General features: G+C 34.5%; 1 protein-coding gene across 1 annotated transcript; it reads right to left on the reverse strand.

The window, feature by feature from the left end:
• Positions 1–1,176: 1,176 nt before the first annotated feature.
• LOC106719051 (protein O-GlcNAcase) lies at positions 1,177–15,371 on the reverse strand. The gene is made up of 22 exons (XM_045683924.1): positions 15,071–15,371; positions 14,894–14,945; positions 14,424–14,652; positions 14,169–14,273; positions 13,435–13,597; positions 11,479–11,607; positions 10,875–11,018; positions 10,673–10,787; positions 10,297–10,382; positions 9,682–9,884; positions 8,939–9,317; positions 8,399–8,523; positions 7,732–7,820; positions 6,523–6,700; positions 5,753–5,927; positions 5,277–5,330; positions 4,766–4,956; positions 4,407–4,495; positions 4,110–4,258; positions 3,299–3,447; positions 2,663–2,825; positions 1,177–2,163 (listed from the first exon to the last, which is right to left on the reverse strand). The coding sequence occupies exons 1-22, from the start codon at positions 15,135–15,137 to the stop codon at positions 2,039–2,041; spliced, it is 3,159 nt and encodes a 1,052-aa protein (XP_045539880.1). The 5' UTR covers positions 15,138–15,371; the 3' UTR covers positions 1,177–2,038.

Below are 15,371 nucleotides of genomic sequence, written 5' to 3' on the forward strand. Positions count from 1 at the left end.
AAAAAATTCCCAATTAAGATAAAATTGAGAGCTTATTTCTTTATATATTTTAATACTTATTCATAAGTAATAATTAATTAAGATATAACCTATATATCTAGAGACTTTTATTCTATTATCATACATAAATTCCCAATTTTTTCCACCCATTTAGGATTTAAGAGTGGGAAATACAATAGAGTTATTAATATCATACAAAATTATAGAACAATATAATCTGTTTTAAATTTAAATAGATGCATAATAAATAATACGCCAGCATTTTAAATATCAATCATGTTCTAAAAAATCTGCTTATGAAATAAAGGTCATAGCTTATTTACCAAATCGGAACATTCTCTTTAAAATATGAAAAAAAAATGTTGAGTACATACTCATTTTACATATATAAAAGACATATCTTACGGCATATCAACAAAATCGGAACATTTACTAAAAATGATGTTTTTGGGAAGACAAAAAATTGTTTTTTTCCCCCTTGTTTTATGGATACTAGAAAAAAAACCTGATTTGTTTAACTTCTTAATATTTCAAACTAGCTGTCGACCGCGACTCCGTCCGCACGGAATTACAAAAAACTTAATTAGTAGCCTATGTGTTCTTCCAGACTATGCTCAACATCTATGTCAAATTTCATCGAGATCCATGCAGTCGTTCCGGAGATACATTCAAACATCCATCCATCCATCCAAACATTCGCATTTATAATATTAGTAAGATTGTATAGAAATAAATCATAACATCACAACAAAGCTATAAAGTAAAAAAAAAAATGATTCGAATAATAATTATTTTTTGTATTTTCCTGACTTTTTTGTAGCATATCTTAAAAAAGCTTTAATGAGATTTTAAATTAAATTATTTTCACTAAACAAAAAAAAATAAAGTAAACAAAAACTATAAATGATGAATCTATTTTATGTTTAGAAAAAATGTAAAAATAAAAACATAATTTATTGTACATTTTTTAAAACTTGTTATATAATTTGATATAGATTAAGCAACAACGCGAATGTTTATTTTTAAAATGAAAAAAAAAAATTGAATTAATTTCTTACAAAAAAAAATTCAAACTCTTATCCGCCTTGTTTTATTGCAAATAAACGGTGTTTCCACTGTCATGACACTTGTATAATAACATATAATTGTCTCTATTAAAGTAAAGAGAATGTGAGATGACATGTTTCTGTACAAGTTTGTTGACAGTGGAAACTCATGTAATGCTTTATTAGTTATCAGTATGTTGTGGGCGGATTTTAACTTTATACTTATGATTAGGTTGTTACAAATATATAGGGTGTGCAAAAATGCATAAATAAAATGTGTCATAGAGTTAAATAAAGTGTCAGTGTTATATAATAAGGGGAAAAACATACTATTGACATTAATTGTGTGTTAATTATACACAAAATGTGTCGTAATCATGTGTCATTATAGCGGGTGATTTATTCTGTCAGAAAAGTATAAGATTAAAAGGGTCTGTCAGAATAAATAGTTGCCATAAGCTAAACGAAATGCGTCAGATTAGAAATCAGAAACTATCACTAATCCCTTACGTACATTGACACAGCTTTGCGTCAAATTACAGTCAGACACTCTGAATGCCGACATTCAGAAAGGCTGACTGCACACACGGTACGCTCATTTACATTAATTAGATCTAATTGTCAGAATAAATCTAATTTTGTCAGTTTAGAGTTAGTACTAAGTGCAATCAAATTATATCACATTGCAGTGAACGCTGACTATAGCTAGTGCTGACTGTAGTCGGTGCTGACTGTAGTCGGTGCTGACTGTAGTCGGTGCTGACTGCAGGCGGTGCTGACTGTAGTCGGTGCTGACTGTAGTCGGTGCTGACTGCAGTCGGTGCTGACTGTAGTCGGTGCTGAATGTAGTCGGAGCTGACTGTAGTCGGTGCTGACTGCAGTCGGTGCTGACGGTAGTCGGTGCTGACTGTAGTCGGTGCTGACTGCAGTGTGGGTTGTTGCAGTCAATGCGGTCGTCGTCGTCGCCTGTGCGGCGGCTTGTGGTGCGAGCGCTAGAACGCGCGCGCTAGGAACACGCTGCCGCCCTCTCGCGCCAGTTCAACAAAACCGAGCTTCGTGTAAAACTGATGCAGGTATTGGTCCGACTGGTCAATACACGCGTGTACACCTGTCACACCTGGATACATGCATTATGGATTAATATACTAAAATAATTAAGAAATGTGAACATATTTACAAAATAAATAATAAAAATAAATTATTTTCCCAAGAAGTTAGTAACAAACATTCAAGGATTTGATCGTTTGACTTATTTAAGTCAGTGTCGTTAATAAGTCTTCCTAGTTTTTTTTTTTTATATCATAAGATGTAATAACAACCTGTATTTGTCAATAAAGCGAAGTTTTCGCTGTGCACAGATATCTGCAATTTTTGTTGCGTTGCCTACCTTTATTCTACAGAGATGATGCACAGAAACGGATTCTTAGGTTCCTTCTCTTTTAATATCCTCTTCACCTTCCTATCCTTCTCTTATTAAAAAGGGCATAAAGGACTAAAATTAGATCACCAACTCATTAAACGAAATTGCTTCCACTTCACTATCCCTTGTGTGATCTATACTTATTTCGCCATAAGTCTTCATTTGATGATTGAAGTAATAAAGTAGTATTATTTACCATTAGCTCTGAGTGCTGCCAGTAGACATGTGATGAGACGTGGAGGTGCGAGGGGGTCGCGCACGCCGGGCACACAGCATGCCAGCAGCGCGGGGTGCGCTCGCCACACAGACTCCGGCGCACGCGGCATGTTGCTGAACTCATGGAAGTGTTTGATACATTCCTGGAAATTGTACAAAGAACTTAACATCTCATTTTGTAACTTGCAGTCGTTCAAGACTTCATCATTGCGGAATCTATATATATAAAAGAAAGTCGTGTTAGTTACACTATTTATAACTCAAGTACGGCTGAATCGATTTGACTGAAAATTGGTGGGCAGGTAGCTTAGAACCAGGAAACGGACATAGGATAATTTTTACCCCGTTTTTTTTTATTTTTTTTTATTCCACGCGGACGGAGTCGCGGGTAAAAGCTAGTTTAAAATAATCTAGTAATAAATATAGCTTATATCACCCTAGGATAGTGTCAGTACCAACAGTGAGAGAATTTTTCAAATCAATTTGACAAATTCTCGCTTATCCAAGTTCGACTGTACATTACTTATAAACAACATAACATTTTAGATTATCCGTTATTACAACGCACTATCGGTTACTTCGTCATTATAACCGGTTCATTGTAGTTCCAACTGACCTTTGCTACGGGACTGAGGTCATCTCTCTGCAGCAGTTCCCGAGGATACTTCTGACACATCTCAGGTATCCAGGCTATCTCCAGCTTTCTATAGAACTCTTTAGCGTTCAGCGCCGCGCACGCGTAACCAACTATCTCCGGTTTTATACCTGCAATAAAAAAACTTTTAACTCCTTGCAAGAATGATGAAGCTGTGATAAAAAAAAAATTTAAACAAAACAAAAAAAATATTTGAAAACTGATGACTTAATGAATAGAAAAAATATTGTATATTAACAAAAAATGTTTATAATTTTAAAAATACATTATTATAGAAAAAAAAATAAAGTGAGGAAATCATAAATGGCATCGTATGTGGTAATGTACAATTCCACTGCTACGACACTTGTATCCCTTTCATTATTTTTGACAAAACAGAGACAGCAATATGATAATACAAGTAGTCAAATTACAGCAGTCGAAAACCGCACTTAAATATATTAAAATTATAACATACATATACATACATACATGTTTAATAGGTGAAAATAATGTAAATGTTCAATTTAACATGCTAGCTTTATCCCGCGGCTTGATTCACGTATAATTTAAAAAAAAAATGAGTCGTGTAAAGTAGCCTATGTGTTATTCCAAACTTCATCGAGATCCGTTAACCTGTTTGGAGATAATTAGTAACAAACATACATCCATCCAAACTTTCACATTGATGACATTAGTATGAGTAATTAATACGAAGCGTTATAATCAATACTGTCAATGAGTTTAGATACATTCTTAAAGAAAAAACCTCTTATCAGCCAAAAAAACAAACCATTCAATTTGACTTCAGCGATGCTCTCAGACTTGTCTTCCGAGTCATCAACATCAACTTCTGTGTCTATCTCGTGCTGGATGCAGCCTGAGTCATCTTCTATCACCATGCACAACTCAGGACATAGCGTCAGAAATGATGCCACCAGTCTGTCAAAAAAAAAAGTTTTTTCATATGTTCCCATCGATGGATTCAGAACCTACCCCTATATTAGGGGTAGCTGTCTTAGTCTATCACCCTGATCTATTTACATTGGTATATGTCAAATATATCTTTGAATTTATTTTTTTTCCTTACCTATCCGCAGGTAGATTTTGTAGATCACTTGGAAACAGATCTGCACAGTCAGCGCTGTCTCGACACATTTTGTTACATATCATTGTCACCTGAAAATATAAATGAAATTTAATCAGTAATGAAGATTAATACAATATTGTTAAACAATTTTTGAATGTTAATAAATGTTTCTTAACGATGATCTGTCAAACGGATAAAGAAAAAAAAAGCTTCTTCTGATTTTTAATGGCGGCTCGAAAAGCTGTGTTTCATTTAAAAGAACCAGCAAACTAGAAAAATATCAAGGGAAACCCTTAGAAAAATTCGCCATTTTAGCGAAGTTATGTCGCTTAGTCGTTTATTATTAAAAAAATACTAACCGCCTCTTCATCTGCAGTGGTGTAAGGGCGTACAGTGAGCGGCAGACCGTCCGGTATTATCTGAGGTCTTAGTACATCTCCGCTGCACTCAATGGGCAGCAATCTGCGAAGATCCGCAGTCAGTCCACCTCTGAACACCCAAGGCTCCTGCGCGCCGCTCTCGAACGCCTCACGCCAGCCTTTAGAGAACCCTGAAATTGAGGTAGATGTGAACAATTGAAGGTCTTTATATATGGATAAAGACGTACTAGTACACCTCCTATAAGATAGTGAAACATTTTTTTCTATTGTATTTATAACATACTAGCTTTTACACGCGACTCCGTCCGCGCGGTATAAAAAAATAGAAAACGGGGTAAAAACTATCCTATGTCCGTTTCCTGGTTCTAAGCTACCTGCTCACCAATTTTCAGTCAAATCGATTCAGCCGTTCTTGAGTTATAGTGTAACTAACACGACTTTCTTTTATATATATAGATTAATGAAGATATATGAAATGGTAAATACTTACATGTGTAACTCGCTTGTGTATTTGATGTTATATTTTGTGGGAATTTTCCGAGCTCTGAAATAAAAAAAGATAAACAAATTTATCACATTATTCATCAATTTTTCTAACAAACTAACTTAATATTAGCTTCACATGTGCAATAGTTCACACATAATAATATGCAGGATGTACATTTGTAGCAAATCCTACTGAATCTGGAAGAGATCTTATAGCGATAAAATGGCCCTTTCTCGATTACCTATGTAAAAAAAGATAGTTATTTTTTGTATATTTGTTATAAGAGCAGTAATCTTACTAATAATATAAATACTAATGAATTATAAGGTATCTCTAATTCATCTCAACGGATCTTGGTGAACAGATATAGAACATAGTCTGGAAGAACACATTGACTACTTATTAAGTTTTTTAATAATTCTGCGCGGACAGTCACGGGCGATACCTAGTAATTAAATAAATAAAAGTAGTGTCAATACCTAACCAGCGCAGGAAAGCAGTGAGCAGAGCCAGCACTGCGCACAGCTCCCACACGTAGGGCTGCAGCTCGGCGTGCAGCTCGCGGTTTGCGGCCGCGCCCAGTCTCCGCCCCAGTCTCCGCGCGCGCCCCGCCCACCATGAGAAACGACGCAAACGACGACGCCATTCACCAGTCTACATAACAAACTGTTTTAATACTCTCGCAGATTGTTAAATGGCGTTGTTATTTACTATCATTTCATTTTATAATTAGCACTAGACCACAGTTGCCTAGGAGCATCGGTGGCTCAGGGGTTAAATACTTGACTTGCAATCTACAGGTCCTGGGAATCCCGCCATGTACCAATATGTTTTTCGATTTACATATATACATTTATCCGACGTTCTTATGGTTAAGGAAAACATCGTGATACAACCTGCACAGATCTGAGAAGAAATTCAATGGTATGTGTAAAGTCAACCAACCCGCACTGGGCCAGCATGGTTGACTATGTCCTAGTCACCCCTAACTTAGGGTAGGCTTCGAGCCCCTCAGTGGGGACGTAGAGTGAGCTAATAATGAAGACCACATTTCAAGTTTTAAGAAACAGAAAGGTTTAATATAGAAGTTGTCAGATATCTTGACGGCTCGGAAAATCGCACGAGTCGCTAAACAAAACACAATAGGTGCAGCTGGATTGCATTTCGCGATCAACCGCCAAAATATTTGAAACGGCTTGTAACAACTTATAAACTCAAGTGGGTTGTAAATTAAATTCTTCGTCTATACCTCCGACTTGTTCCCTCTGGGCAGCACGCTGGCCGCGTGCGTCAACAACCAGTTGAAGTCGTGCAGCAGACGCAGTCCGCGCGCGCCATGCTCGAACGGCAAGTAGAATAAATCACACAACAGCATCAGATCATCCGTCGTCAGTGCACTCGCTTCTATCGCTGGCTCATCTAAACCACTGTAAGATTTTTATTTTTAATTTTCTATAATAACTTTCATACTAACTCTCTATAGGGTAACTCTACCGCATAGACCGGACGGATTATACACTTGGAGCCGACTCTAACGTTTCTCATAGCTCTGCTGGAAGATCCTGATTAAGATGATAAGTTTGGATTCGAACAGATCCGTTTGGCAAGTGGAACCAGTCGGAGCCAATTGACTGCGTGAGAAGACTTGAAAAGTAAAATTAAACCTTATTTCAATCCCATAAAGCTCAATATTACTTGACACAAAAATCTGCTCGCCTCACCGCCCCGGTCTATACGAACGGGCACTTGGAGTAGATTTAGTATTGACATATCTACAATAAAGTTCTTTCATAACGACTTTACAACAGTAACATTTATTTAATTGTTGATTGGATAATTACTTAAATCATTAAACACATACTGTGACCGTAGACATCAATATTAACAATTCTTAGGTACTTTACATATTTAGAACTTAACATATATATAGACATATGTATCCTTATAACAAAATTATTAAATACAAAAAAAATACTAGAAAAATTGCTTAAATACTTAGACTTGGAATTAAATCGACTACCATTATTCTGATAGTCGTATCGGTGAATGGACTGATTGCAAAGAACTTGGACCAACATCTTAAGAAGGTCTCGCTACAGTTGGATTAAGGACCTGATACAAAAGGCAGTTATTTTAGAAACTACTGGTTGCTTGAGTCATTGGATTCTGCAGCCGGTGGTATATTATTTTTTATATAATATATTTTGTTATTTTTATATAAAATGTATATCTATATATATAAAAGAAAGTCGTGTGAGTTACACTATTTATAACTCAAGAACGGCTGAATCGATTTGACTGATAATTGGTGGGCAGGTAGCTTAGAACCAGGAAACGGACATAGGACATTTTTACCCCGTTTTCTATTTTTTATTCCGCGCGGACGGAGTCGCGGGTAAAAGCTAGTAGATAATAAATTAATAAATGAATATACGAGTAGGTTGAAAGATATACTTACTCATCAGTGGGTTCGGTCAATTCCGTGGGTTCAACCATCATGTCGCCGCTCAATGGACTATTGCTGGGTTCTACTTGCATAGAGCCATTCTGTTAATATTTATACTTTTAAGACAATGTTCTAAATTAAACTAGAATCGTGTCACATTACAAAATTCAAGAAGAAGAAGAAGAAGATAAGGAAGGAAGTATTGGAAAGAAGTATTTTATTTACATTTTAACGCGATGTAGTATATTTTGTTTGCGCGTAATTTTATTATTTCTATATCCTCTAAAGTATTAGACAGAATGATATAGTTTCAAGACTAGATATAGAGTAGATAGTTATACTTTTATTTAGCACATTTATAGAGCTACAATTCTTCAATACATCATCTTTATGTAGGTCCGATAGCTTAGCCTACGTAAGCGATGAAAGCAAAGTCGCTAATTTTTTCAACGCATTTTGAAGCTAAACTCTAAATCCACTAGTCTTCTAGTTATTTTAAAAAAAGTAATAAAAAAATGGTACCCATCTGCAAGCACTACCTTTCCATTAAAATATTTTTTATCAAAATCGGAGCACCAGGGGCGGAGCTTCGCGGTAATAAACATAAAAAAATACAGTCGAATTGATAACCTCCTTCTTTTTTAAGTCGATTAAAAATGTATAATTGCAGTATAATAACCTCACTGAGACCATCATTCATGACGACGTCAGAGTCAGCGGCGGTGGATGGCGGGTCTACATCCAGCGGCTCCAGGGCCGGCTCCGGGTTGCTGAGCCGAGTGGGGCTCAGCGTCTGCGGCGTGTCTGTTGAACAACACTGTGAGTCTCCACTGACGAAACATGTATACAAAAATATATTACCATCTCTCTCATACCCCTCGAAACAACTGAGATAACCACATGTTTCAGAAATGGTGGTTACATTAAATGTGGATTGTCGGAAAAAAAAATCTATAAAACACATTTTAACATTTTTTTAAATATTGATGCCACTGGTTATGAACCATAAACTAGACCATATTTTTACTCTTTTACAAAAAAAAATAGTTTTCGTTCCTATTAATAAAATGTCAATGTTCGTAAAATTAAATGGGAAAATGTTTATTATTATTTTGATTTCTATAAATCTTTTTAAATAATCCAGCTGCATCAGAATAAAGATTATAAATTAAAAATTAAATCATATTTTATTTAAAAAAAACAAAATCAATTATCTTACCTCCAATACTCATTTCTCCATTCTTATGCATTTCCACTTGTGATTCAACATCATCTACTATTATTGTATCATCTTCTTTATCCTTCTTCATTTCTTCTATAAAGCTAGAAGTTTCTAGAACACTATCATTACTCGCTGTATCATTGACATCTATTTTATCCATATTCTGATCTTTAGCATTATGACCTTCTAAAGCTTTTAAACCCAAAATGGGTACGGGTAATGTAGAAACTGGTATTTCTGAAGGTAACGCCATATTGGAGCTCGCGATGGGTATAATTGGATTGGGTATGGATTCGTTTAATATAACTTTTGTTGGTGACACAAGTGAATTCATTACTGGGTTTGCAACTGGATTGAATGTTTCAATTGGTGATACCTGAAATTATCAAATGCACCATTTATTAATATTTTTAATTGGCAATCCCATTTTCTTTTTCTTACATTTTATCTTACAAATAAAAAAAATATTTCTCTACCTCAAAAAAAAAAAAAAATCTTAGAAACAGTTACAATTCTTACAATTTTAACAATAAAACAATCAAAAATTTATTTTGTACAAACCTTGCAAAAAAAAATCTTATTAATAAAAAAAAAATGATATGCACCTAATACCTTTGCAAATAAGTATACAAACTTCTACATAGATAGTTAAAATTACAAAAAAAAAATCTCATAAATATAAAAATGTAATGTGGGACCCAATAAATTTGCAATTCAGTGTACAGAAGTTCTCCACTCACCCCAGTAGACAGTATGGGCCTGTCCGGTGTAGCTGAGCAGACATCTGCGAGGGCCTGCAGCTGGCTGGTGTTGATGGTGGGGATGCTGGGCACTGGCGCGGACATGTCTGCGGTGCTGGTGGTGTGCGTGGTGCTGGTGGCAGTCATCAGAGACATGCACGTGTTCACTGACGGTAGGATCGGGATGATCGGTACTGGAGGCACTGGAATACGTGTTTACATTGAGGAAACATGTTTTATGTTTATACTAGCTCGCGACTTTGTAAGCGCAGAAAATAGTAGCCTAAAATATGCCTGCATGCACCAGCTATCTTCCCGTCAAAGTCTGTTCAGCCGTTCCGAAAATTATCCGGAAAAAACGCGGCCTTGCGGACAAACAGACAGTCAAGAATTTTAAAAATTGTTACTTCGTAATCAGCTACGCAAATATGTAAGAAATCATCCCATCATCAGAAATCATTATTTTTTTAATTTGAAATTCAAAAATTATTTCTTATGTATTTTTTTTCGATATTACATATAGACACACCAATTTTATATATATGGTATTGCATAGCTATATATATACAAAATATTTATAACTCCTAGTTTCTAGATCTACATAAAAGTTGTCACCTGTCACGGGAGGTTGAGGTTTTATAACTGGTCCTTGAGCTGTCTTCGGTATGGAGAACTCTGGCAGCCATTCGTTTATTGCTTGTCTAAAGATAAAATTAATCCAATAAAATACAAAAACAATAATAAAAACATAACTCATCCTATTTTAAATTATATACCCATATATTATTTAAAAAAGGAAATATAAAATACATTGAAATCAAATTCCTTTTCAACTAAGCGACTAAAATTTGTTATTGAATGCAATATTCTACACAAACGTAGCATTTCTTTTGCAATAAAGTGTACCTGCACAATAACTGTCATACTACTTTCATGTCTTAACTGTACTTTAGAAATTCTATGTAGAACAATCTAGAAATGTAATATTTACCTTAACGCTTGTCTATGGTGATATACATGCTTGCCTAGAGTAAGAGGGGGTTCATCCTCACACACACCTTGTTCACTCTCTCGTTCCAACTTGATGTCCCATGAGACAGCTTCCACTGAACATAGATCATATTAATAAGACAATTTATGAAAATAAGTTCGTAATTACTTAACTAGATACTTTGACAGAGTTTATAACTTACTATGCGCAGGCGCATCCAAGCTACAACTAGCCCAATGAGCTAGAGTCCATATCGGGATCATGTTAGCATTGTATTCGCAGTTAGGGTTGCTCAGAACGCCACGGAGCAATGGAATTAGTTCAGGAGATCTACCACAGTATGGACCTGATGGAACAAAACTTAAAGTTAAGATTTTTTTTATATGAGAAGGGGCAAAGAAGCAGCAAGTACATCAAGGTGCTCATCGACGCTGATGGACATCTGCAACACCAGAGGAATCGCAGATGCGTTGCCAGTCTTTGAGATGGTGATACGCTTGCTTCTTGAAGGACCCCAATGTTATAGAAATGTGTGCCAAGCGTTTAAGACTAATTTATTTTAAGTGTTAACACAAAATAAATATAGTGGATTTTTACATCTTTGAATAATTGGTTGTGATTGTTATATATTATAGAGAATGTGATTATTTGAAGATTTATTCGATATAAAGTATGACGTTGTTCCTTTTTTTAATTAAAATATTATTTATTACCTTTAAAAATAAAAGTACCATAGATGTTATAGAAAACTTTAGAAAGCAATTTATTATTGAATAGGATAAATTAAAATGAACCTTATATCTTACCAAGAAAGATTCGTTTCTGATCGTAGTCGTTGGCGTGCAGATTGTCCCATATAACAGGCGGTCGACGTAACACTTGCGTGATCTCTTCTATACATTCAGTTGTTAACGTCTTTGATATGACTTTGGGACCTGGAAAAAGTACTTATTAGAACCATAATTCTAATCTTATTATATTTAAAACTTACAAGCTACTAGGATATTTTGTATGAAAATTTACTCGATAGGAGGGACTGAAGAGGTAAAGATAAAATTGTCCACAATCTTACTAATGTTAAGATGAATGGATGGATATTTGTTTGTAGGTATCTCCAGAACCTCTGAACAGATCTTGATGAAATTTGGCATATATGTAGAACATAGTCTGGAAGAACATATAGGCTACTTATTACTTTTTTTTAATTCCGCGCGGACGGAGTCGCGGACGACAGCTAGTGTTAAGCATAGCTTAAGTTACTCAGAAACAATCATTGTAATGGTTAGAGATTTTTTTTAAACACTATGATTCAGAACTGAAACGAATACCAAACGTGACTAGTAATATAAACACTAGGCAATAAGGTAGTCAGAAATAATTCAAACATCAAAACTGTTATATATACAAAAACAGTCATTTCAAAAGGCAAGTTAGCAACAGTATTTAAATACGATAATTGCCGATCAAGGTTATATTACGGTGTTACGATAAGTATAAATTTTTCCATTCATACTCCACGAAGTTTTTATTGGATGTTTGTTTGGATATCCTTTTATGACATTAAAACCGCTATTACTTGTTAAAAGCTTATTTTGTATGCGTGAAATGTTGCGAATCACGTGAACAACTAATGGTTCCCTCTACTTGTTTGCGTAAAATAAATACTTCATGGACTATTAGCTTTTTAAGTTTCATTTTCTTCTACAGAAAATAAATATAAATAAAAAAAAATAACTCAGAGCTTACTCTAAGTTAAGGGTGACTAGTCAATTATGTTGGCCCAGTGTGGGTTTTGGTCGACTTCACACAAATCTTAGTACGCCGCAGAAATGTCTGCTCTTACTTGATATATGAAATTATCGTTTACTTTTCATATTTACATAATTTCACTTATGAAAAATTGTATTACTTAACATAGACTTATGTGGTTTTTTCGTAAACTTCATAATTCTAAGTTCTAAGCTCATCAAATAAACAAAGGTGACTTGAGTATTCTCTACTGACTGAAGATATTGTGCTATGACGCATTAATATTCTACAAACGAAAGTTGACGTCGGAAAGTTTATCAACCTTTATTATATTGTCATTTATCATTTTACGTCAAAGTTATGGTTCAACAACCTCATATTTTTAATACAATTTGTATAGAGTATGAAAATCCTTATTGTCTTTCAAAAAACCAAAAACTAGAAGAATATTCATCATCAGCTCACTACATGTCCCCAATGATGGGTTTGGGGCCTACAAAAGTTATGGCTGACAAGGCCATAGTCAACCACGCTGGTCCAGTGTGGGTTGGTAAAACGAAAATAAGTACATAGCAGTATTTACAGCCAGTATTTGTATGATTAAATAGAAAAACTTAACCCCTGACCCAAGAACGGTCCCCTTGACATATATGTTTATCTTTTTAAAGACAGTGAAAAAGATGTCAATAATCCTTTCTTTTCAAAAAACAATTTTATAAAAAGAACTTTAAAGTTAGTAAGATTTTAATTGTAACTTTTAGACACATAACATATTGTTATTTTAAATTTTTCAGAGACTGAGAAGCATTAAAATATTTCTCTGTAGTTTTCCAGTGGAAGCTCATGGTAATAATTTGATAATGATGTTTATAAGTATTATTTTTTACAAATATCTTGATGGCTTGGAAATTGTGCAAGTCTACCCAGAGGACAATATTAAGTGTAGGCATAAAGGGTTATAGAGAAACTGCAGCTGACCTTGAGCCACGGAAAAGATTAAAATGGTCACTTACCAGTCCACATGATATCAATCTGTTGCGAGAGCTTAGTCCCCAATGTGATAAGATACTCCGAGCTGTTAACAGTTGGCACAGCTCTTGTGGAACAGTACTGAGTGGGGCAGAGGAGGAAGCGTGGACAGCCGAGATGTTGATGGATTTCATTGGTCACTGACACCTTTACATAACAAAACATGTATTAAAAGCTATGTCCAACTCTATACTTAGCTACCAATATATTACATTATCTTATTAATTATAAATAGCTAATATGGAAGTTAACTGAGAATGTTTTATTGCAAATTTTTTGTGAATTACAAGTTGTATGTTAAAATGTATAGTTTATCTGTGATTGAATGAAATTAAATCAACATTAACAATAAATATTTTAAATTATAAGTCTTTATCTAACTACACTTAACATTGTTGACCAGCAATTTTACTGAAAATCAGATAAAGAATCTATGGATAATTCATTGAAAGATTCTTCATTACATTCCATCATCATTTTTTTAATTTATTATTATTATTAAATATTTTTACAACGAAAGATTTGGCGGGTCTTATAAGCGAGAGAAACAGCTTGTGTTATACTAACAATTGCACTGTATGCTCGCCAACAGAGAAAACAACAGCAATGCGAAAAAAAAGCGCATCACGAGTTTATTTGTGGCTGGTCAGCAACGTTTGGCTATAAAAACACGAGTTAACGTGTGACCGGTCAACAAAGTTTTAATAAGAATACTTACTTGTGCATGAGCAAAACTTTGGAATATCTGTTTGTCAGCTTCACTCATCTCCGGTTCTATGTCATCAAACAGTAGAGCAAAACAAGTGCAACCAAATTGAGACACCTGCAATAATTTATGAGTCATCAGCATTAATTTATTAGGTAGAGATGCTAATTGTTGTTTCCAGATAAAATCCGGTATTGGCTCTATTTTCTAAATTCTTTTGTCAAAGAAGAAAGTCACAATAAAACTCTATGGATTTGGTATAAAAACCTGTTCTAGCTTCCTCTTTAATGTTGTTATCTCTTTCTGACTGCTGTAAGTAATATCAAGGCCGGGTGAGAGAGCATAACAGAATGTGATGCCTTGTGATTTGGCCGCACATATCAAAGAAGTCAGATGTTCAGCCTCTTCCACTGTGTATAGTTCCCTCCAGTATGCTCTATGCTTGTAATCATCTTTAGGTGCATAAACATACATATCCATCCCCCATTTCTTTAATCTGAAATTGTATTTACATACATTTATATCATTAGTTTTGTGTTCATTTACCAAAGTTGAATTAGTAATCTCTACAAAAAAATGTCTGCAAATATACTTGAAATAAGCTATAATATCTTGACTCATCTTGACGAAATTCTAATTATATAAAGAAAATTGATTAAATATGTTTAAGCATTTCATATATTATAAATTATGGTATCAAATTGTAAATATTGAGAATGCAAAATTATTATACTTACTTGTGAAATAAATCTTTTCTCTGTTCTGTTGTCCATGGACGTCCGTAAAAGCCTGCAATATACAATCGTAGGTCATTCACTCTAACGCAACTATTCTAGTTTATACACATTTATGTATAAGTATTGGACCATTATAGAACTATGTATTACAATATCCAAAAATAAATCTAACTGTACCTTCAACTACACCGCAAATGAAGTCTTTACGTCTGGAACTTGACTCGTCCGGTGAACTTTCAGTCATTTTAAAAGCCGATTAAAAAAAGTCACAGCACAATTTTGTTGTCATAAATTAAGTCAACTAGGACAGATTTCTTTCGTACGATAAAACACTCGATTCGCAAATCACTGACATATGAAAGCAAGGATAAGCAAGTTATTAATTAAACTTCAAAACACCGGTTTAATAGTTTAGGAGTTTTTTATTCAATTATGTCCCGAAATGGAAAACGGGGAAATCAAATATGATGTGTCAAAT

This window comes from Papilio machaon, chromosome 24 (genome assembly GCF_912999745.1).
Source record: "Papilio machaon chromosome 24, ilPapMach1.1, whole genome shotgun sequence".
Taxonomy (NCBI): domain Eukaryota; kingdom Metazoa; phylum Arthropoda; class Insecta; order Lepidoptera; family Papilionidae; genus Papilio; species Papilio machaon.